The 19,299-nt window shown below is 41.4% G+C and overlaps 1 protein-coding gene across 8 annotated transcripts in view; it reads right to left on the reverse strand.

Moving 5' to 3' along the window:
* The window catches only part of Tnrc6c (trinucleotide repeat containing adaptor 6C), an 86,773-nt gene that overhangs the window by 45,670 nt on the left and 21,804 nt on the right, over window positions 1-19,299 (reverse strand). For all 8 annotated transcript variants that reach the window (XM_048797738.1, XM_048797733.1, XM_048797724.1 and 5 more), the window contains exon 3: window positions 16,066-16,392. In XM_048797738.1, coding sequence (XP_048653695.1) covers window positions 16,066-16,392 — 327 coding nt within the window. The remainder of the gene's footprint in view (window positions 1-16,065; window positions 16,393-19,299) is intronic.

The following is a 19,299-nucleotide window of genomic DNA, read 5'->3' on the forward strand; positions in this document are numbered from 1 at the left end:
AATTCTGAATGACAAATGCTAAAAGTGACATTAAAAAAAAAAAAAGCTGTGTATCTTCTTAATGGCTCCCAGTATAAAGAGAGATAATGTTTCTAAAATTACATTATTTCTCACCACCACATCATAATTTCACCCCCTTGCACAGAGGCACAATGTATGGGAATGCCTTCACTTGAAAGTGGCAGCTCTGGAAATTTTGACCATGCAACTCCTATGAACAGGTGGACTCTGTGGAGCACTGGCGAGGATGCTGTGTTCACATGGGCCATTGAGTACATCTTGTGGTGCTCCTCTTCCCGACTTCTAGTTAGTTATGGTATCCCTAGAAGCCACATGAAGCTCTTTCAGTGGAAGAACTGTAAATGCTTTGCAGAGTCACATAATAGCCAATAGTTTGGGGAGAGGGGAAGGCAAGGAGAGAGAAGACATATTAGAGAAAGTTACCTTCCGTTATCCAAGATACTAAGTGTTAGGAATGTTTAACTGTATTTACTACTTTATCTGGTCTAATCTGTAATTTGCTTTATCACTGTTTCTTGTGCATTAATTTAAAAAATTCTTGACTCTACAATTGGTATCTTTTTGGATTTCTAGGGATTCCTTCTGAACTTGTTTTCTTTTGAAAAATGTTTTTATTTGTTCTTTTTAGATATACGTGACAGTAGAGTGAATTTTGATGTAGTATACATACGTGGAGTATAACTTATTCTAATTAGCATCCCATTCTTGTGGTTGTACATGATGTGGAGTTTCACTGGTTGTGTATTCATAAATGAACTTCTGTACTTATATTTTACTTTCTTATTTTATTACTCTGTTCTTTTGAGATCCTCAGGATAATTTAATATGCTATCTTCCTACAGTACTTATATATCATTTCACTCTTGTGATCCTCTAAAAGTATCTGTCATTTCATAACTGCATTTTATCTCCTGTGATTTTCTAATTATTTCCAATGTTGTAATCAAACTTACATTTCAATAAATTTTCTAGTAGGCTATTCAAGTATGTATTTCTAAAAAATAAAAGTAATGTTTGAAAATCATTAAAACAAAATGTACAACAAACACATGTTAGATATCCTTAGTGGAGTTTCTTTAAATACACTGTGAAATTTTTCCTTCTCTTTTAGATTCCTATAATTATGTTCTCTTCAAATTTATTTCAATTAGATCTTATCTGTGGAGGGCTGGTGTTGTGGCTCAGCGGTAGGGCGCTTGCCTCACACATGCGAGACCCTGGGTTCGATCCTCAGCACCACATAAAAATAAATAAATAAAGAAATAAAGTAAAGGCATTATGTCCAACTACAACTAAAAAATAAATATTAAAAAAAGATATTATCTGTGGAGAGTTAAAGCATGGTCTTCCCAAGGAAGTTCCCCTTTAAAAAGCTTGATGAAATTAGCTGGGAGTGGCCACACTGGTCACCCTAGCAACTCGGGAGGCTGAGGGAGATCTCAAGTTCCAGGCCAGCCTAAGCAACTTAGCAAGACCCTGTCTCAAAATAAAAAAAAAATGGGTTCAATTCCTAGCACCACAAAAAAGGGAGAAATAGTTTGATGAAACTAAAGGAAAAATAAGAAAGTATGTAAAAATGATCATACTTGCAAAAGATTATTCTAAAGTTGATATCAACCTTAAAAAAGAGAGCTTTGTTGCCTGATTAAAAGTAATATGATGAATTTAGAATTATGCTCCAGGTCATTCCAAAGTAGGTAGGCAATTCTAGGTGAAAATGAAAACAGGTAACAAAAAATTTTAAGTACCTAAATTCCTATAAAACAACCAGGCTTTCTCTTGTTAAATGTTAAGGGCCAACTCTCTTAACTCTGGTTTATGATAATTTCCCCTCTTGGTTTTGCATGTATTCTGAAAAACTAGCTTATGCAGTAACTAACTGAAAGGGATCAATGAGCCACTCATCACTAACACAGAAAGCAAGCCCAAGCTTCCAGACTGTGATCATGGCTTGTAGTCAGCAAATTCTGCTGGAGTTCATTTCATCATGTCCTGTTTCCCTTGAGGACAGGCTCTGCCTTGAGGCAGGCCACTTGCCTCTAAACTAGAACAGCAGGGGGTCAGCAACCTGGATTAGCCAGCTGGAATACACAGTACCACCATTTCTGTGCCATAACTGTTGCACTGTGGAACATGGGCCTTGCCTTAATGGTCTGCTGCGAGGATCTGTGTGAAGTGATGCCTGAGGCTCACTCAGTCCACATTTAGAGTGGTCATACATGGGATGAGTGACAGGCTGAAGAAGACAGCACCAGGCTAGCAGAGAGGGGAGGACCAGCTACTACTGAGTGCTGCTAGACAACTGCCTGCCCACATGCAAAGAAAAAAAGGAAATTCCCTTATTTAATACCATACACAAAAACACACTCTACATAAGTAAGACCTATTTAGGGGTGGTACCGTGGTGCACGCCGGCCATCTCAGAGTCTTGGGAGGCTGAGTCAGGAGAATCAGGAGTTTAAAATCAGCCTTGGCAACTTAGTGAGATTCTAAACAACTTTGTGAGACCTGTCTCAAAGCAACTTTGAAAGACTGTCTCAATTCCTGGTACCCAAAACCAAAAACAAAAACCTGCAAAACCCTTTAAAGCTTAATAAGGAAATACAGGAAACTTATTTCTGGGACCTCTGACATTGTATCTTCTTACAGAAGACATGAAATGCATAGCCATAAAACATTGATAAATTTGGCTACATTAACATCGAAACATCTATACAACAAATGACATCATATACTGAAAAACAAAACATAAGCTACAGGCAGGTAGTAACAGATAAAGGACAATTTTCAGAGTAAAGAACTTTTATAAATCATTAAGAAAAAGGCCATAAACCTTACAAATAATGAAGAAAATCCAGGAACAGGCATTTTAGAGAAACAGTGACTAAAAATCAATCTGATCACTGGATCAAAAATCTAATTTCTCAGGGCAAGTTCCTCAAGGGTATAGATGGTACCTTCTTAGTTCTATATCCACAATGCTTGTCACATATTAGGTAACCAATGTCTCCTGGATGAACAAAGGCATAAACGTTTGTGACCAAATGCGAGTTCTTGCTAAGTAAGTCACTTCTCAAGTCTAAAAAGATAATGTTGAGCTATATTAATCCCTGAGATTCTTGGCTCTAAAACTTGCAATTTCTAGAGCTTACTAGAAATTGTATTCTGGTACAATACACATTAACATAAGAATCACATATACACAAATTCAAGCTGCATATTTGGTGTGGTCAATCTCAATTATGATATGAAATCAAAGATGTTTTTAATGTGATAAAATACACATTAACACAAAATTTACTATTTTAACCCTTTTTTGAGAACAGAATTCAATAGTATCCAGTATCACCAGCATCACCACCCATCTCTAGAAATTCCCCATTGTCCCATACTGAAACTGTACCCACTGATTCTTCTGCACCCACTCCTCCAGCCCCTGGTAACTCCCCTATTCTGTCCTCTGTGGGTTTGATCATGCCAAGCACCTCCTGAAAGTGGAACCACACAGCATCTGTCTTTGTGTCTGGCTTGCTTCACTTGAGTGGAATGCTTTGAAGGCCCACCCATGCTGGGGAATGAATTCGCTCACCATTTGCATTGGTGGTTGATCAATTCTCCATCGGGTAGACAGGCCACATTTTGCTGCTTCTCCCTTTTGGCCTTTTGAGAACAGGGGCTCTGAGCACTAGTGCACAAGGATCTGCTGCAGTCTCTGTTTTCATTCTTCTGGGCATCAGACTATCCTCCACACCAACCGCACCACCCCATACTCCCACTAGCAACATGCTCTAATTTCTCCACATCCTTGACAATACCTGTTATTTAAAAAAAATTTTTTTTTTTTTAAATAACAGTCATCTTAGTGGGTGAAGTGGTATGTCACTGTGGTTTTGATTTTTATTTCCCTAAAGATTAATGGTATTGAACATCTCATGTGTAAAGCAAAGATATTTTTATAATCAAATTTGTTTATTCTGTTTAAAATGAACAGAGTCAAGAACCAGGAAATAGACTGTTCGCATGTACTGCTCTGGAAGGGCCCACCACAAAGGCAGCACACTTGTGTAATCCTTCCCAGGCTGAGGTGCACACCAGTGGGGAGGAACTGACAGGAAGCAAAGTCTCTTCTACACAGGGCAGGTGTGCAGGCATCCCCAACAGCCAACACCCAATAAGAGCAGGAGGAAGCCATACCTGTTGAGTTCACACATGGGCATCTCCAAAATCCTTTCACTAAAAACAAAACCCAACCCCCCCTCAAAACACCCTCTTGTCCAGGTGGCATGACGGCATTCCTGGAAGATTATACCAGCTTGCCCAGTCTCATTCCATTCCTGATCCCAACCGCTGTCTTCAGTGCTGCACCAAGATTCTTCTCCAAAGACATGGGTCCTGAGTGCTCACCCAAGCACTTCAAAGTCCGCCTCTCTTTTGAGGTCTCACATTGTGTCATTCCTTCCTTTGCTCTGGGCTCTAGTTCAGCCAGTTCCTCAAGGCATTGTTTGTACCCTGCCCTCCTAAGACAGGGCCATTGGAGAGCTGCCCCTGCCTGGACTCAAGATCTACTCTGCTTTCCTATCTCAACTCAGTGCACATCCACTTTGAGAGACTTTCTTTCTCCAATTAGGACCCTCTGCCATATTATTTTAGCCTTCCTTTCCTGTTAACCCCTTTTAGATCAGGTTGGCAACAACTGCTGCACAGGGTTAGAGGGTAAATATTTTATGATTCCTGGGCCACTGGTCTCTGTTTTGCTGTGGTGGTATAAACGCCACTACAGATAATGCATAAATAAACCATTGTGGGTGTGTGTCCAATGAAACTTTATTTTCAAAGACAGGTGGTGAATCAGAACTGGCTCATGGGCCCACAGCTTGCCAACTTCTGTTAAATGACACATTTCCTGGTCTGTTATGAACAAGCTAAGTGTTGGGCTCAGTGTCTAGGCTCAGAAGAAAGACAACACCTCTTCTCATGGAGCACCCAGCCCAGCAAGCTACCAAGCAATTGCTGGCTGGTCTCCTTCTTGGCGGCAAATCCTGGAAGGCAAGGCTTGCCTATGCCTACACTATTTTTACCTCCAGAGCTTAGCAGATTGTCTGGCACAGGGGAGGCCATGAAGAATTATCCACTGGACGAGTAAATGAGTAATTCTCATCAATACTTCAAAGCAGCTTTGAATAATAACAGAAGAATGATGTTTATATCTTCAATTGGTTTCAAAGGCAGTATTAAGCTTCGCTGCCATGTTGCCTGGCAACCAACTTAACTGAAGTCATTTGTAAAAATACTAGATTATCTATTCAGAAAAAACTAGTAGGAAAGGAACCTACAAGAAAGTTCAAAGTCATTTTTATTTAGGAGAAAGATTAACTGAGACTACAAATCTGTATCTAAACATAGTTCCCTTCATGAGAAACCACACTACAGAAGTCAATTTGGCTGGAATGGTGACATTCACTTAAAAGAAACACAATGCGTAGCTATACTATCTCTGCCTCCACCTCCCCTTTTCTGGGGCTCCGGGTAGCCACAGGAGACACAGGAGGCCTGGGAACCGCCCAGTATAGTGCCCATTACCTCCTCAGGTAATGGATTTCAGCTGTTCTCTTATTCCTTACTTGTTGGTTCTTCAACCCTATCAAAATCTGAATCTCCCAAAATTAACCTCACTGAAAATCCAATGGAGGTACATGGAGACAAACAACATAAAAAGTGAACTAAAGTTGTGTTCTGTTTATTTATCACTTAGGAATGCTCTAAGGGCAGATCCTAGGTATTTCTCTAAAAATTTTTCTGAAAGTGTAAAAGCCCAAATCCAAACCTGACATATGGACTCTGACTTTACCATATGAAACACCTTATCATTTACTTGTTTTTTGGGGAGGAGAGAGGCATCAACAAATATAGGTGAATTGATCATTATAATGGATTTTATTGGGATAATGGGGAAATTCAAGTATATTAAATTTAGATATATTAGATAATAGCTCTATATATCAGTGTTGAACTTCTCAAATGTAAAATTTGTAAAATGCTATTACCAACATTCTAACATGATTCACTCAGAATCTATCATCCTCAAGTCCCTTCTCCTCAGCTGATGGGAAATGAGGATTTCTGTCTTCAATTCAGCCAAGAATGGCAAAACTTACATATGTAGCTCCTGAAAGGGCTTAAAATGAGGCCGAGATTAAAACAAACAAACAAGCAAACAAACAAAAAAACAGGCCAGGTTAATTTGCTATACATTTTATCTATGTGTAATCACTTACTATATAAGCCACTAAGAACATTTTTTCAGTATGTTTTCATTGTCATGAAAACAGTAAATAAGGAGACAAAAAAGAGACAATTATTATAAAATTTTCCAATGTGATCAAGCTTTAAGAACTCCAAAATAAATATGCATTTTTTTTCCAGGAAAAGTACTTTTGAGGTGCTATGAGCATTAAATATGGGAAATAATGAACATTAAATATGGGAAAACCAAGAGGTGAAGCATGAATAGTGAAAATTACTCCACATGCAGTCCTTATAGTTCTGTTTTTTGGCCTTACTGCTGGGTCTTCCCAGTGTGGTGCCCTAGGAAATTTTCTGACAAACTTCTCTTTTCCCACCATCTAGGGCCCCATACTGTGTCTACCCTCATGTGACTCCTGGTAAGTGTCCTCATCTGAAAGTTCCTTGAGACATCCACATTCAACAGCGTATTCCACAGCTGCTACCTGACAAGATCTCAAGATTGAAAAGATGGGCGGGAAAGTTCTCAAGACTGTAAAGTTCCTGCTCAGAGAACTTTCTACCCAGGGCAGACCCAGGTCTGACACACAGAAGCTTCATTCTTTGCTTTAGTTTTTCCTTATGTCCCTTCTTTCATTTTTACCTTGTTCTACCACTTTTTCCTTCAAAGTTTTAAAATGGGGATCAACTGTGTCTTATCTACTTGTGATAGTATGCACCTGTAGTTCCCACCTACTTGCGAGGCTGACATAGAGGATCACTTGAGCCCAGGAGTTGGAGGCCAGCCAGGGCAGCATGGCGAGACCCCATCTCAAAAACACAACTAGCAGAACTCACTTGGAAAGGCCTTGAAAGCCAGAAAGCAAAAAGGCATGATTCCAGTTTAGTATTTCTGGTTCTCAAATATAGACTCAAGTTGATTTGAAAATGTCACTCAAATATCTTACTGTTATTATCGCTAGTGAGAACTGTTGAGTGTGGATGTCTAAGCAAGCTTTCAGATGAGGACAATGCCAGAAGTCACATTAGGGCAGGCACACAATAATGCCTTAGCAGACTGGTAAAAACTAAACAAGCAACAGAAAACGAACAGCAAAATCTGTCCTCTACATGTGAGTTAAATTTAAAGCCACTTTGTAAAAATCAGGCTCTCCCCACTCACCACACCTCCCTGCTCTTCTTTAAGACACTCTTCAAGTCCTCAATAAGGACTCCAAGGAGTTTGAATAGCAGTATTCTGTCACATCCCTGAATGCCTCCTCTGTCCCTTCACCACTATCATCATCATTGGTGTCACCACAACTATCATTACAATGATTACCATCACTATGGTTACCACTGCCATCACCACTACTACTACCGCCACCATTACCATCACTGCCATCAAAAAACTATCACAATCACACATTACGAAGAATGGTTCCCAGTGCTTTTAACTTCTATGTTCACTAATGCTTACTGACAACACAAATCCCTTGCTACCTGGTGGTCAGGGACAGGCTAAATGTTATTACTGTTTTCAGCTCTTGAGGACCCAAGAAACCTCCCATTCAACTCTACTCACTGTGTACAAAAAAATCTCAGGGAGAAAGTACTTTGCAATTAGAATTCTGTGGTTGAAGAGACTCCCAAGCATCTCATTCAATTGCTGGAAGCACAAGGGATTACTGAACGCAGACCAGAGTAAAAGGATTACTGGAAACAGTAATGAAACTTCTAAAAGAAATCAGCTTGTTGCCTTGTGTTTTTCTTGAAAATGGCTGTAAATGAGATTGCTTTCTTAAGGTTAAGGAGTTGGGAGTCGAACTGCTGAGCAGGACCCTCCAGGGGCCATCTTATCCCACCCAGCTGCAGCCAGGAGCTAGGAGCCAGGGCGAGTTCTGCTCCGCACTGGAAATTCAGGTTGACTCAGGAGAGACAGCTGCTTCTTGTTCAGGGCTTGCTCCGCCTCTCCTGCTCTACCAGGAAATACCCCACAGTAGGTGCTTCTCACCTCCCACGGGATGTCCCCTGGCACAGAGTGGACCCTGTGATGTCCTAGCTCCTAGGGCTCCAGCTCCAACATGTGAGCAGGTCCAGTTGGAGCCTCCTGCAGAGCTGCCAGGGCACTCTGGCCCAGGTAGGTCCAGGTGACGCCCCTTCCATTCACTCCAGGAGGAGACCAACGGGTGGGGCACCGACAGTGGGCTCTTCACACTTTGATCATCTAACTGAAACTGCACTAAATCTACCTCCTTCCTCTTCAAATTCTCTCAACCATCACAAATATTTTCACTTCAGGATCCAGTAACAATTAGCACCACAGCCTCTTCTGTGTTTTGAAAGCCAGCCAAAATAGCAGCGGCATACTGTCTCCTGGCTGCATGTATGTGAACTGTCACCCCACTGCTCTGCCTTTCCTTTTCATCCCTTCTTTCTCTTCCTACACATCCTCTCAACGTTCCACATACCAACACCAGCTGTGATATTCTCAATGAGCCCATATGGAAATTGGCAAGTGTTCAACTTTCTAATTACTTTTTTGCCTCTATCTAAAAAGGATCTAAGTAGCAAACACTGCCGAATATTAATCAAACCTTCTGTTTAATAAATGTACAAAGCATCCACCAAAACAATGTTGTTTTGCTTCTGCCTAGGAAAAAGTTTTTTTTTTTTTTTTTTAAATAAAAGCTCTTGAGTGTTTCAAGTTGGAGTTATCACTTGCAAAATGTAATCTCAAGAGAAAATAACATGGGGCTAGGGTTGTGGCTCAGTGGCAGAGCACTTTGTCTCTCATAATGAGGCACTGGGTTCAATCCTCAGCACCACATAAAAATAAATAAAGATATTATATCCATGTATAACTAAAAAAATATTTTTTAAAAAAGAGAAAATAAGATGATAAAGTGATAAAGTGGCATTCTTTGGAATCCTGGCAGTGTAAATCACTACATGTGTATATGCTAACACTCATCCAACCAGGTCAATTGGCCAAATGAACCCCCCCTCACAATCAAAATATGAATTCAAACACCAACCTTCCCCTGGATTATTCTGTGAGAAGACTAACATTATATTTGCCAGAAACAGACTTTATTCAAAGAGAACCCAGTTCATAAATGGGAGATGGCCTGGCCCACTGGTCTGGCAGAAGCTCTTCCACTATAGGCAACACCTGGCTGTGTCTCTGGCTACTGTCAGTGACAGGCTGTACCTTGCCCATGGTCAGAGCTAGCACCACTCCAGTCCACCCGCGCCACTCTGAGTCCTCAAGCCAGGCCAGCCTTCCTGTGCCTAAAATACTTGTAGGCTGCCTCCTCCTCCTCCTTTATGGCTCTTGGTGGGCTACCCCAGCCCTTGGAAGACATTTCTCACCCCTTGCCACACAGGCTCCTCTGGGAACAACTGCTTAAGAGCCTATTTTCTACAAGTGGCCCATGGGATATATATTACTAATGGGAACAGGCTTGGTCCTGGAAACCTCTTTTGAATTGGTGGTCCATTACATAAAGTCTGTTTTTGCCTTAAGCTTCAGTGAGTTTCAATGCAACATCAGATTATTAAATCTTATATATATCCAGGACTTATTTACCTGTAGTACCGGAGATGGAACAAGCAAGGCAAGTGCTCTACCTTAGAGCCACGCCCCAAGCCTCAAGACTTATTCTTACATGCAAGTATTAGGATCTTGTTTATCTTGTTTACAAAATGGGATGTTGATTTTAATAAAGCTGCAAAACCAATCAAGCCTCTCTGTGACATCCAAGGTCAACAGTGACAACACAACACTGACACTATGCCGACAGAGGGGTACCTGAACTCTGGCAGGAAATGGAGGAAGTCTAAAAGTGATACACCACTTTTGGGGACCTGTCTGGGGACCCAGAAGATGCTCAATTGGTTCTCAACTCAGGCTGTTTTCATCACCATGGTTAAAGCAAAATGTTGGTTTTCACTGGAAAACCAAAACTACCTACACTTGTAACTGCTCCAAAGAAGCAACAGTCAATTCCATTTCTGTCCCTACAGCCTTGCAGCACAACTCAACTGGCCCACCACTGGTCATGCCATGGGGCACAGAGCCACAAGCCTTGGGTGGAACAAGGGGCCATGCCCCCAGGTGTCTGCAGGATGTGTTCCCATATTTGCAACAGCCTGGGTCAAGATGCAGCCACATGAAATGCTGATAAATCCTGCCCAATGGCCCACTAAGAGGTTGTGCCTATTTATTGGCCAACCCACAGAACATCGAGCCACTTTACCTCCATACTCTCTAGTTGCCTGAGGTGGTTCTGGGGTCTGGAGGGTGTTAAAAATGAGTTAGCGTGTGATAGGCACTTGAATCAGCAAATGGTAAGCACCCATTCAATAGTAATACTGCTAATATACCTAACAGAGGAATAGGAACCAGATTTTAAAGTTTTAACAATTGGGTAAGTGAAAAGTGGTATATCACGGTTCTCATTTTCTTTTCTCCCTGATCATAAGTAACACTTTCAATACGTGTAGGTCCCATGTATGATTCCATGATCTTCCGGTTCACATTTTTTGGCCCAATTTCTATTGGGCTGTTTCTTTCCTTGCTGATTTGTACACCCCCTTGGTTTTTCTGAGCTATTTACCCTTTACTATATATACATTATAAGCATTTCCTCTTAGGTTTTATTTATAACCTTGTATAAAGTTTTAAATTATTATACACTCAAATTTGTCAACTTTTCTCTCCATAGCTTATGGTTGAAAGAAACTTTCCCAATAATATCTGGAAAATACTCTCCTGCATCATCTTTGGTGGTTCTCGTTTTGTTTTGCCTATGGCTTTCTAGCATCCATCAGAGATGATTCATCATGTTCACAATGACCACACTGACCACTGTCTGATACCTGCTTCTATATGTACTCCCTGTCTTTCCACTGTATCTCATCAATCTATTTATTTATCCTGCCCAGCAACACATCAAGATTACAAAAGGATTACAGCTCTGACCGCTTTTTTTTTTTTGGTACTGGGGATTGAACCCAGGGGCACTTAATAACCGAGCCACATCCAAAGCCCCTTTTTGCATTTTATTTAGAGACAGGGTCTTGCTAAATTGCTGAGGGCCTTACAAAGTTGCTGAGGCTGGCTCTGAACTCGCAATCTTCCTGTCTCAACCTCCTGAGCTGCTAAGATTATAGGCATAGTCCACCATTCCTGGTGGATAGCTATTTTCTTTTTCAAAATGTCTTGGTATTCTGTTCATGAACATTTGTCCTTCTAGATGAACTTCAGAATTGGCTTATCAAGTTCCAGTAGCATCTTGCTGGAACAGCTCTGACTTACCACAATAAATTTTTGAACTGGTTTTTTGTTTCTACTTAGTAACACTAATGGCCAGCTTGCTCAGTCTATAGCCTCCTTGCAGCCTCTCACATCTGGCCCTCAAGACACACTGACCCTCTGCAGGCCTATGCCTCTGCATGCGGGCTGCTCTCTTTTACTTGCTCTGCAAAGTATAGCTAATCTCAAGCTCAGCTCCTGTCACTTCTACCTATAGAAAGCCTTCCTTGGCAGTCCTCCTCAGCAGTCTGGGTTGTTGCCCTTTTCACATGTGCATTGCAACTTACACTGATATCTGTCACAACATCCCAACATACTTTTTCACGAATCAAGGGTCCCCAATGCAGAGTATCTACATTCTGTGGGCATTCAACAAATGTTTTTGTTCAATCAATCAGGGCTTGATGAAACTCAAGCTCTGAAAGATCAGTATTTCCTGCCCTCCTCAGAGGTGTGCATACTCAGTGTGACGATGCAGTCTCAATGCTCTGCTAGAACAAGAAACGCAAAGAGATGGTGGGAAAGTACAGGACTGGTGCACTACTTTGTCTAAGAAATGATAAAACTTGGGGTTGCAATTTTTTCTGTATACATAAGCTTGACAAATTAATGTAAAACATCAGATGGATCATAATGGAACTTTGGAAGAGCCAAACCAACCTACCAACATAAATTCCATTAGGAAATACATGGTATATAAAGAATGATTAAATAAAAATTGTTAGGTGAGGACCCTTTCCTGATTCCACCAGTTGTCTTGTACTATAACAGTATATAATTTTTTTCTATTCTCAAAAAGTTCCCAAACCCCTACACTTTCAAATTTTTAAGACTTTCCCACTTCTACATCTGTGTGGTTTAATTTTACTCCCAAATTCTGTTTACCTAATTGGACAGGTAAGTTTCCTATTAACACAGTAGGAACTGCAGCAATCCACCTGCAACTGGAAGAGGCAGCAAATGGCCAGACACTTACATGTGAGGAGATCAGGAAGCCCCTCTGGGCTTCTAGCAACATTTAAAAACTATGATAAAGGTGACCTGAACTCCATCAATTCCTTCCAGAGGATATTCTACCTTCTCTGACTTTCCAAAGAACACTAAAACTTGAGAGAGAAAAGATTTCACATACAGACCCACTTGGGAAAAACATAGCAATCGATAAACTAGGTTGAAAAAACTCCCAGGTTTGCTTTTCTTCTCATTAGGAGTGGTGTGCTGTTGAAATTCCTCAGCATTAGTCACTCACCCTGCCTGCCTGCCTTGCTCTTAGTTCTGCTGACCTGGCATTCATACTTTGTTTAATGTAACCTTAGAGTTAGAGGAACATGCTTATGAAAGAAACTCTTGTCATTTTAATGCAGGAATGAGAACCTGCTTACAAAAATATCATGAAAATAATTTCAAAAAAATTACAAGAGCTTTTATTTTAAGCAGTACCTAAAAAATTTTTCACTGCAACTGGCTATGCTTCTGGAAAGTACTCATACAATGTTACCTGGATTTGAAGTCATTAAGTGACTTGTACCATGAAAAGGAAAGTTTATAGAATATTCAACTCTAAGGAGAACAGCTGAAATTCCAAAGTACCATGTGAGAAAGCTTTACTGCACTGTTTTACTTTTTCTTTTTACTACAGTATTTTAGAATGTAGTCACTTCCAAGATGGTATGTGCTTGCTTCACATCTCAAAGTGTCACTAGTCCCAAGTCTCAGCTGCATTTACTGAATAACTCAATAGGCAAGGCCCTACATGGAGTATGAGATGCATACCTCATCTTAAAATCCTGCCAAGTAGTAATCTCTTCACTGGGTAGATGAAGGGTTCAGAGAGTGAAAGTGACACAGAGGATGTGCTTGGTCTCTTAACACTCTGCATGCTCCTTCCATGCACACTGACATGCTGCTACAATCTCCAGGATGAGCCCACAATGCAATGGCAATCCAGCAATACCTACCACAGACCTCAAATAAGCTCTCCAGAATAGTGTTTGAGTCATAACTTAAAGGAAAGGGACCTTAGAGAGTAGAGGTCACAAGAGATGCAGACCTTTCCTAAGAGACATGAAGTACTAGTTGGGGGCATCACCAGTACTAGCTTCTAGGTCTTACCCACAGTTCAGAGCCTTTTCTCTCTGCTAAGCTAGTTACACAATGGAAAGTTCAGATACTTTTCTTTACAGCGTCTTTTTGATTTAATGGAGAGGTGAGAATAATGAATTAATCACCAAAAGATGCAGATTATACAGTATGGTGAGCCACGAAGGCCAGAGACTTAAGAAGCTGGGCAGTGAACTTGTCAGGGGGAAGATGTGCCAGCACCAACCCCCATGCACTGCCCACAAACAGTCTGCTTAGGACAGAAAGTGGGCATGGAAAAGAGGAGGGAAGGGCTGATCAGACAAGCTGCAAGGGCAGGAAAACAGAGTTTGTGCATTAGGAAGAGGCAGGGTGCTGAGGGAATGTCTCAAATCAATGAAAGGTGAACTGTGGGGAAGATTTACATGCTGACACCAGAGAGTGTGGGGACGAGAGATGGTGTAAAAAGGAATACTTTTGTTTAGACCAAGAATCAGTTTATTTTCTCCACAAAAAGGGTTTATGTTCTCAAATCTTTATTTATTCATTTTTTTGTGATGCTGTGATGCTGTGGTGCTGGGAACACAGGGTCTTGTCTTAAGCACCCTAGGCAAGCCCTATACCAAAGAGTTACACCTCCAGCCATGTATGTGTATATGTATGTGAGTATATATGTGCATGGAAATTAGTGTGTGTGTATATATATTAAAAGGGCTATAAACTAGAAATGTTTTCTTGGATAAAGTTATTATGTTTAGAAAAAATCTGTTTTATAATTCTTCATTTTCTTCTTTTTTTGTGATGCTGGGGATGGAACCCAGTGACTTATACATGCCAGACAAGTGCTCTTCAGTCCTGAAAAAGTTTATTAGAGAATATTATTTTTGCACCAAAATTTTATGGAATTAATCCTTGATGATGCTGTACCTTTTATGTAAGAGGTACCAGGAACATCCTGCACCAATAGCATCTGAGGAGAAGGAACCTGATGCAAAATAGTCAAGTAAGCGCATCCAAGTGAGGTGCTTAGAAAGGTTATTACATTTCTTGTCCAGTTTTTCACACTAAACACCTTAACTCACTAACCTATTTAGATCTGACTGCAGATCTTGGTTAAGATTATCCTGAAGATGATGGCATTTCAGAAAGTAATTTGCATGTTTGATTTAAGTGTTTGCAGCTAAACAGATGGGACTATGATCAATGAACATACTTTTTCTTTATTGTCTTGCTTTTTGGTGATAATCATAGGTCTACCTCCCCTCTACCAGATGCTTAGCAGATAAAAGTCAAGGCTATTTGAAGAGATATGGCAGAGTTATCTTAAAATGTTCATTTCAAACATACTACAAAGTCACAGTTTTGAAAAACACTGCTAAATACTTTTAGGTTATGTTGGCATTATTCCCTATTATAAAAGGTAGCACATGAAAGAAAACAAGTATTAATATGACCTGTGACATATTTCTTTTAAACTCCAATCATGAAAGCCTATTTGCTTATCTAATTACAGACCTGAATTTCATAACTATAAGCAAGCGTGTTATCTACTATAGAAGGGACATCAACTAGCATTTAAAATTACTTTTCAAAAAAAGTTAAGAAAATAAAAGAGAAACATGGCAGCTGAACTTAAATACTTTGCTCTCTCCCCAAAATTCCCTAAAACTATAATAAAGAAATTTCTCAAAAGTACAAATCATAAAATGCAGAAGACTGGAGAAGGAGCAGACAGGAGCTGAGACAAGGAACAGCTACATCTCGGCAGCAGGAAAGCAAAGGGACACATGGCAGTTTTTCCTGGGAGTCAAGAAAAAGCTTCCAGACAACGTGGGCAGGGAAGCAGCATGACGTAGTTGGAGCAGAACCCCGGGCCGCAGGGCTCAGGCATGTGCATACTCAGAGACAGCCTCGCTGCAAAGGGAAAGGTTTTCAGTGCATAGATTTTCAGCATTGCCTTGATAGGGTCACATGGTCCTTTAGTTTCTGGTGAGAGAGCAGTTGAGCCAAAGAAGTTAATGATATCTTCAGATACAAGGAAATACCAGGATAAAGAGAAGTAAATACAAACTTTCAAATCTGATATCAATCAGTCTATCTCTATTACTAAGTATATAGTGAACATACACCAAAATATGTCTATTTTTATTTCTCAGAGCAGAGTTCTCACATAAAAAGTCTCAGGCTTGGGGCTGGAGTTGTAGCACGGTGATACAGCACTTACCCAATGTGTGTGGGCACTGGGTTTGATCCTCAGCACCATGTAAAAATAAATAAAGGTATTTAAAAAAAAAAAAAAAGAAAGCAGCAGCCTCAGGCTGAGGGTGTAGCTCAATGGTGGAGTATGTATCTAGCACACACAAGGCCCTGGGTTCAATCCTTAGTCTGCAAAAACAAAAAACTCATACTCCCTTGCTTTTTACCTGGTTGGAGCTTGCTGGAATGCTGCTGCAACCCGGTTCCAGGGAGTGGGGGAGGGCTTGTCCCTGCAGAACCAGCAACCTGTGCTGGGCTCACACTGGTCAGAGTCCCTGTAGGTAACGGCTGGCCTCTCTTTAACAGCTGCTTCTGTTCTTGCTGGCGGAAGCGTGGAGGCACCTCTCGAGGCAGGTAACGGGATGCAGCTGGCTGCTGGCCACCGGCAGATGCACGTTTGCCATTGCTGCTGCTGGAGATAGTGCTGGTGGAAGTACTGGTACTGGTACCGGCAGGTTGGAGCTGGCTTGAACAGGTCTTAGTAGGTTCTGGCACTAAAAAGAACAAAAGGAAAAAGAACCCAAAGCTTTAATAGTATCTTCTTAAAATACAACCCAAACCAAGGAAAACCAACAAAAAATACCAGAGGAAAAAAATGACAATGCAGTGCTTTGGAAACAGAACTGGACTAAAGCCTGCAGTTGCAGTTTTGAACCCAGTTTTCCTACAAATGAACTGTCATCTTGAGATCTCGGGCTAGCTGCTCTGGGCTTAGTGTCCCCATCTGTAAAAGGAGGTTAACAGTTAGATTAAACACAATTCTCACACTTGCTTTCAACAGAATCACCTCTAGAGGGTGTTAAAGCCCAGCCAGTTTGTCTCCTACCCCTACCCACATCACAGACCTTCTGATGCAGTAGGCTGGAGGAGGGGGAGAAACTGGGCACCTGAGCTTTTGGCAAGTTCTTAGGTGATGCTGCTGCTGGCCCGTAGACAACCCTTCAAGAACCACTGCTAGTTCAGTGTGTATACAAATCACAGGATCCTCAAGGTGTCCTTGAACTTATTTTTGTTTTAATTCTAATAATAATGAATAAGTTATTGTGCATTCTAAGCTATATGAACAATTAAAGCTGAACAGCATTGGATTTCAGCATCAGCATTTGTGGGAATACCATCTACAGCATTGCCAGATTCACTGGAAAAGGAGACAGTTGGCTACTTTGCAAACCATGCTAATAATCACAAGCATGCCCAAGGCAAAGGTTGGATTGTGTAGTGGTTAATGACCTGCATGCCCATGCCAGGCACAAAAGAACCTAAGCCCCAACAGTTGGGCCCGCCTTCCTCCTGAATGTCCGACACTACTATCCAGGACATCACATTTTTCATGTTATTGTCTTTGGTTCTTTTTTAAAAACAGACCTGGGGTTAACTCAGAGGCACTCTATTGCTGATCTACACACCCAGCCCTTTATTTTAAATTTCAGACAAGGTCTTGCGGAGTTGCTCAGGCTGGCTGCAAACTTGTGATCTTTCTGCTTCAGGCATGAGCTACCACACCCTCTAAAACATCCTTGGTTGTGTGGCTGAGTAAAATAAAATCTCATGTACAAAATGAGTTTATACATAGTTCAGTGTATATCTTTAATGAACAAGTAACATAAAAATATTTAAGTCCACAGTGGGGGGTTCTGAAAAGTTACTGTTTTTCTTTATATTACCAACTCCGGTTAGTCTCCAGTTTTTGTCTCACAATGTGAACTCCATGGTCCACCAGATGACTGCTACACTGCCTCTCAGTGTTCTTGAGGCCTTTGTCCGCCTTTCTATCACTACTGCCTGGCAAGTCCTTCCTCCTGAAAGAAGTCACTGTCTGCTACTCTATGCTGATTCAGATCTCTTCAAGAAAGCTCAGCCACCAGGCAGTTCAGTGCTGCTCTGAAAGCATGGTCCCTGCCTTTTGTGCTTCCCCCCAATCCTGTATGCTCCTGGGTCAACAATTCATTCAAACCCTTCCAGTCAAGCCTCTCATGCCTTTACCACCCCTCTGCCCAGCCTCTTCCCATGCCCCACGATAAACCTGACTTTACACTATAGAAGCCAGATAGCTATCCAGCAAAGACCTCCTCAAGTGCTGCCACCATGGTATATCAGTCCCAAGTGTCAACTGCCCCTTCAACTTGGAAGCTGAAGCACTTCCTCCTTCACTCACATCACTTATGCTGGGATGTGCCCTGCAATCCGTGAGGTGTCAGTTCACTGGCAGCATTTTTCTTCTTTCTTAGTGGTATATGGGATACCAGTACATCTCGTAACCAGTTAGGATCAGGGAGGCAACATGTGCTCCACAATCCAACTCACAGCTACCTCCAGAGCAGACACAGAGAAACAAAGCACAAGAGTGGGTCTTGGATTTATTCCTTCATAAGCTTTTATATTTTTTTTCTAGCCAGAGCTTTAATATGACAGAGATGTCACTATGTGTACAAAAAAAATCCCATCACCTGTGAGTGTGTGGGAGGGTGGAGGAAAGCACACTTCCTACCACTCACTGGAGGGGGGCTGTCTGGCGACTGCAGCTGGCTCTTTCTCATCAGCACTTCAACATGCTCAAATCTAATCCCTGCTAAAGGGAGCTATATCCCCTGGGTCCAATCCCCAAGATCAATAAATAAATATGAAAAAATAATTGTCAGCTCCATGTCCCCTCTGCACTCGTGAGGATGTTCTTAACAATCGCTAAATGAAAAGAGAAGGAGGCAACCCTCTTCATCAAGAACACACAGGAGCCACTGAGCTTGGCCATGTTAGGTCTTCTCCTAGAAACCCAGGTGCTTTACTCCATCTCAGCACTGAGTCCCATGCACAAGGGAATACCTTTATTTCAGACAGGTCTGCCCACCCCTTCCTATGTCCTTCAAAGACTCCTTTTGCTTCACTGGCCCTGCCACCTTTGTTCTCATCCCTGCCTGGGGTGACTCAGGAGTGGGCATCCATGCTCATGGCTCTCACCCTCCTCTATGTGCCACTGAAGCCCACATACTGCCCCAGAGTTGTCTCCCTCTCTAAGTCCAGTCTCCAGGGCTGCTTAGAAGTGTCTCTCTTCAAACCAAACCTAATGAGATTGAACGAGAATGTCCTGGCACTAAGCCAGGCCCATGCTGGTTGCTGTAGGAAGGTACTGAAGCATGAGCGATGGCTTCTCACCTAAATACACCAACTGTTAACTGGGAAATTAATTGATATGTACTAAAAGACACGTAGTTTTCCAAACATGGATGACTGAGTGGAAATCTTAAGACAAGGATGGAGAGGAAAGATGACCATGTGGTGGTCTTTAACCACACATGGCTACTAACAGTGCTGGATGTCCACATTGAGATGTGCTGCAAGTATGAAATACACACTGGATTTTGAAGACTTAAGACAAAAAAAAAAAAAAAAAAAAAAAAAAAAAA

The sequence above is a fragment of the Marmota marmota genome, unplaced genomic scaffold (genome assembly GCF_001458135.2).
Source record: "Marmota marmota marmota unplaced genomic scaffold, marMar, whole genome shotgun sequence".
Taxonomy (NCBI): Eukaryota; Metazoa; Chordata; class Mammalia; order Rodentia; family Sciuridae; genus Marmota; species Marmota marmota.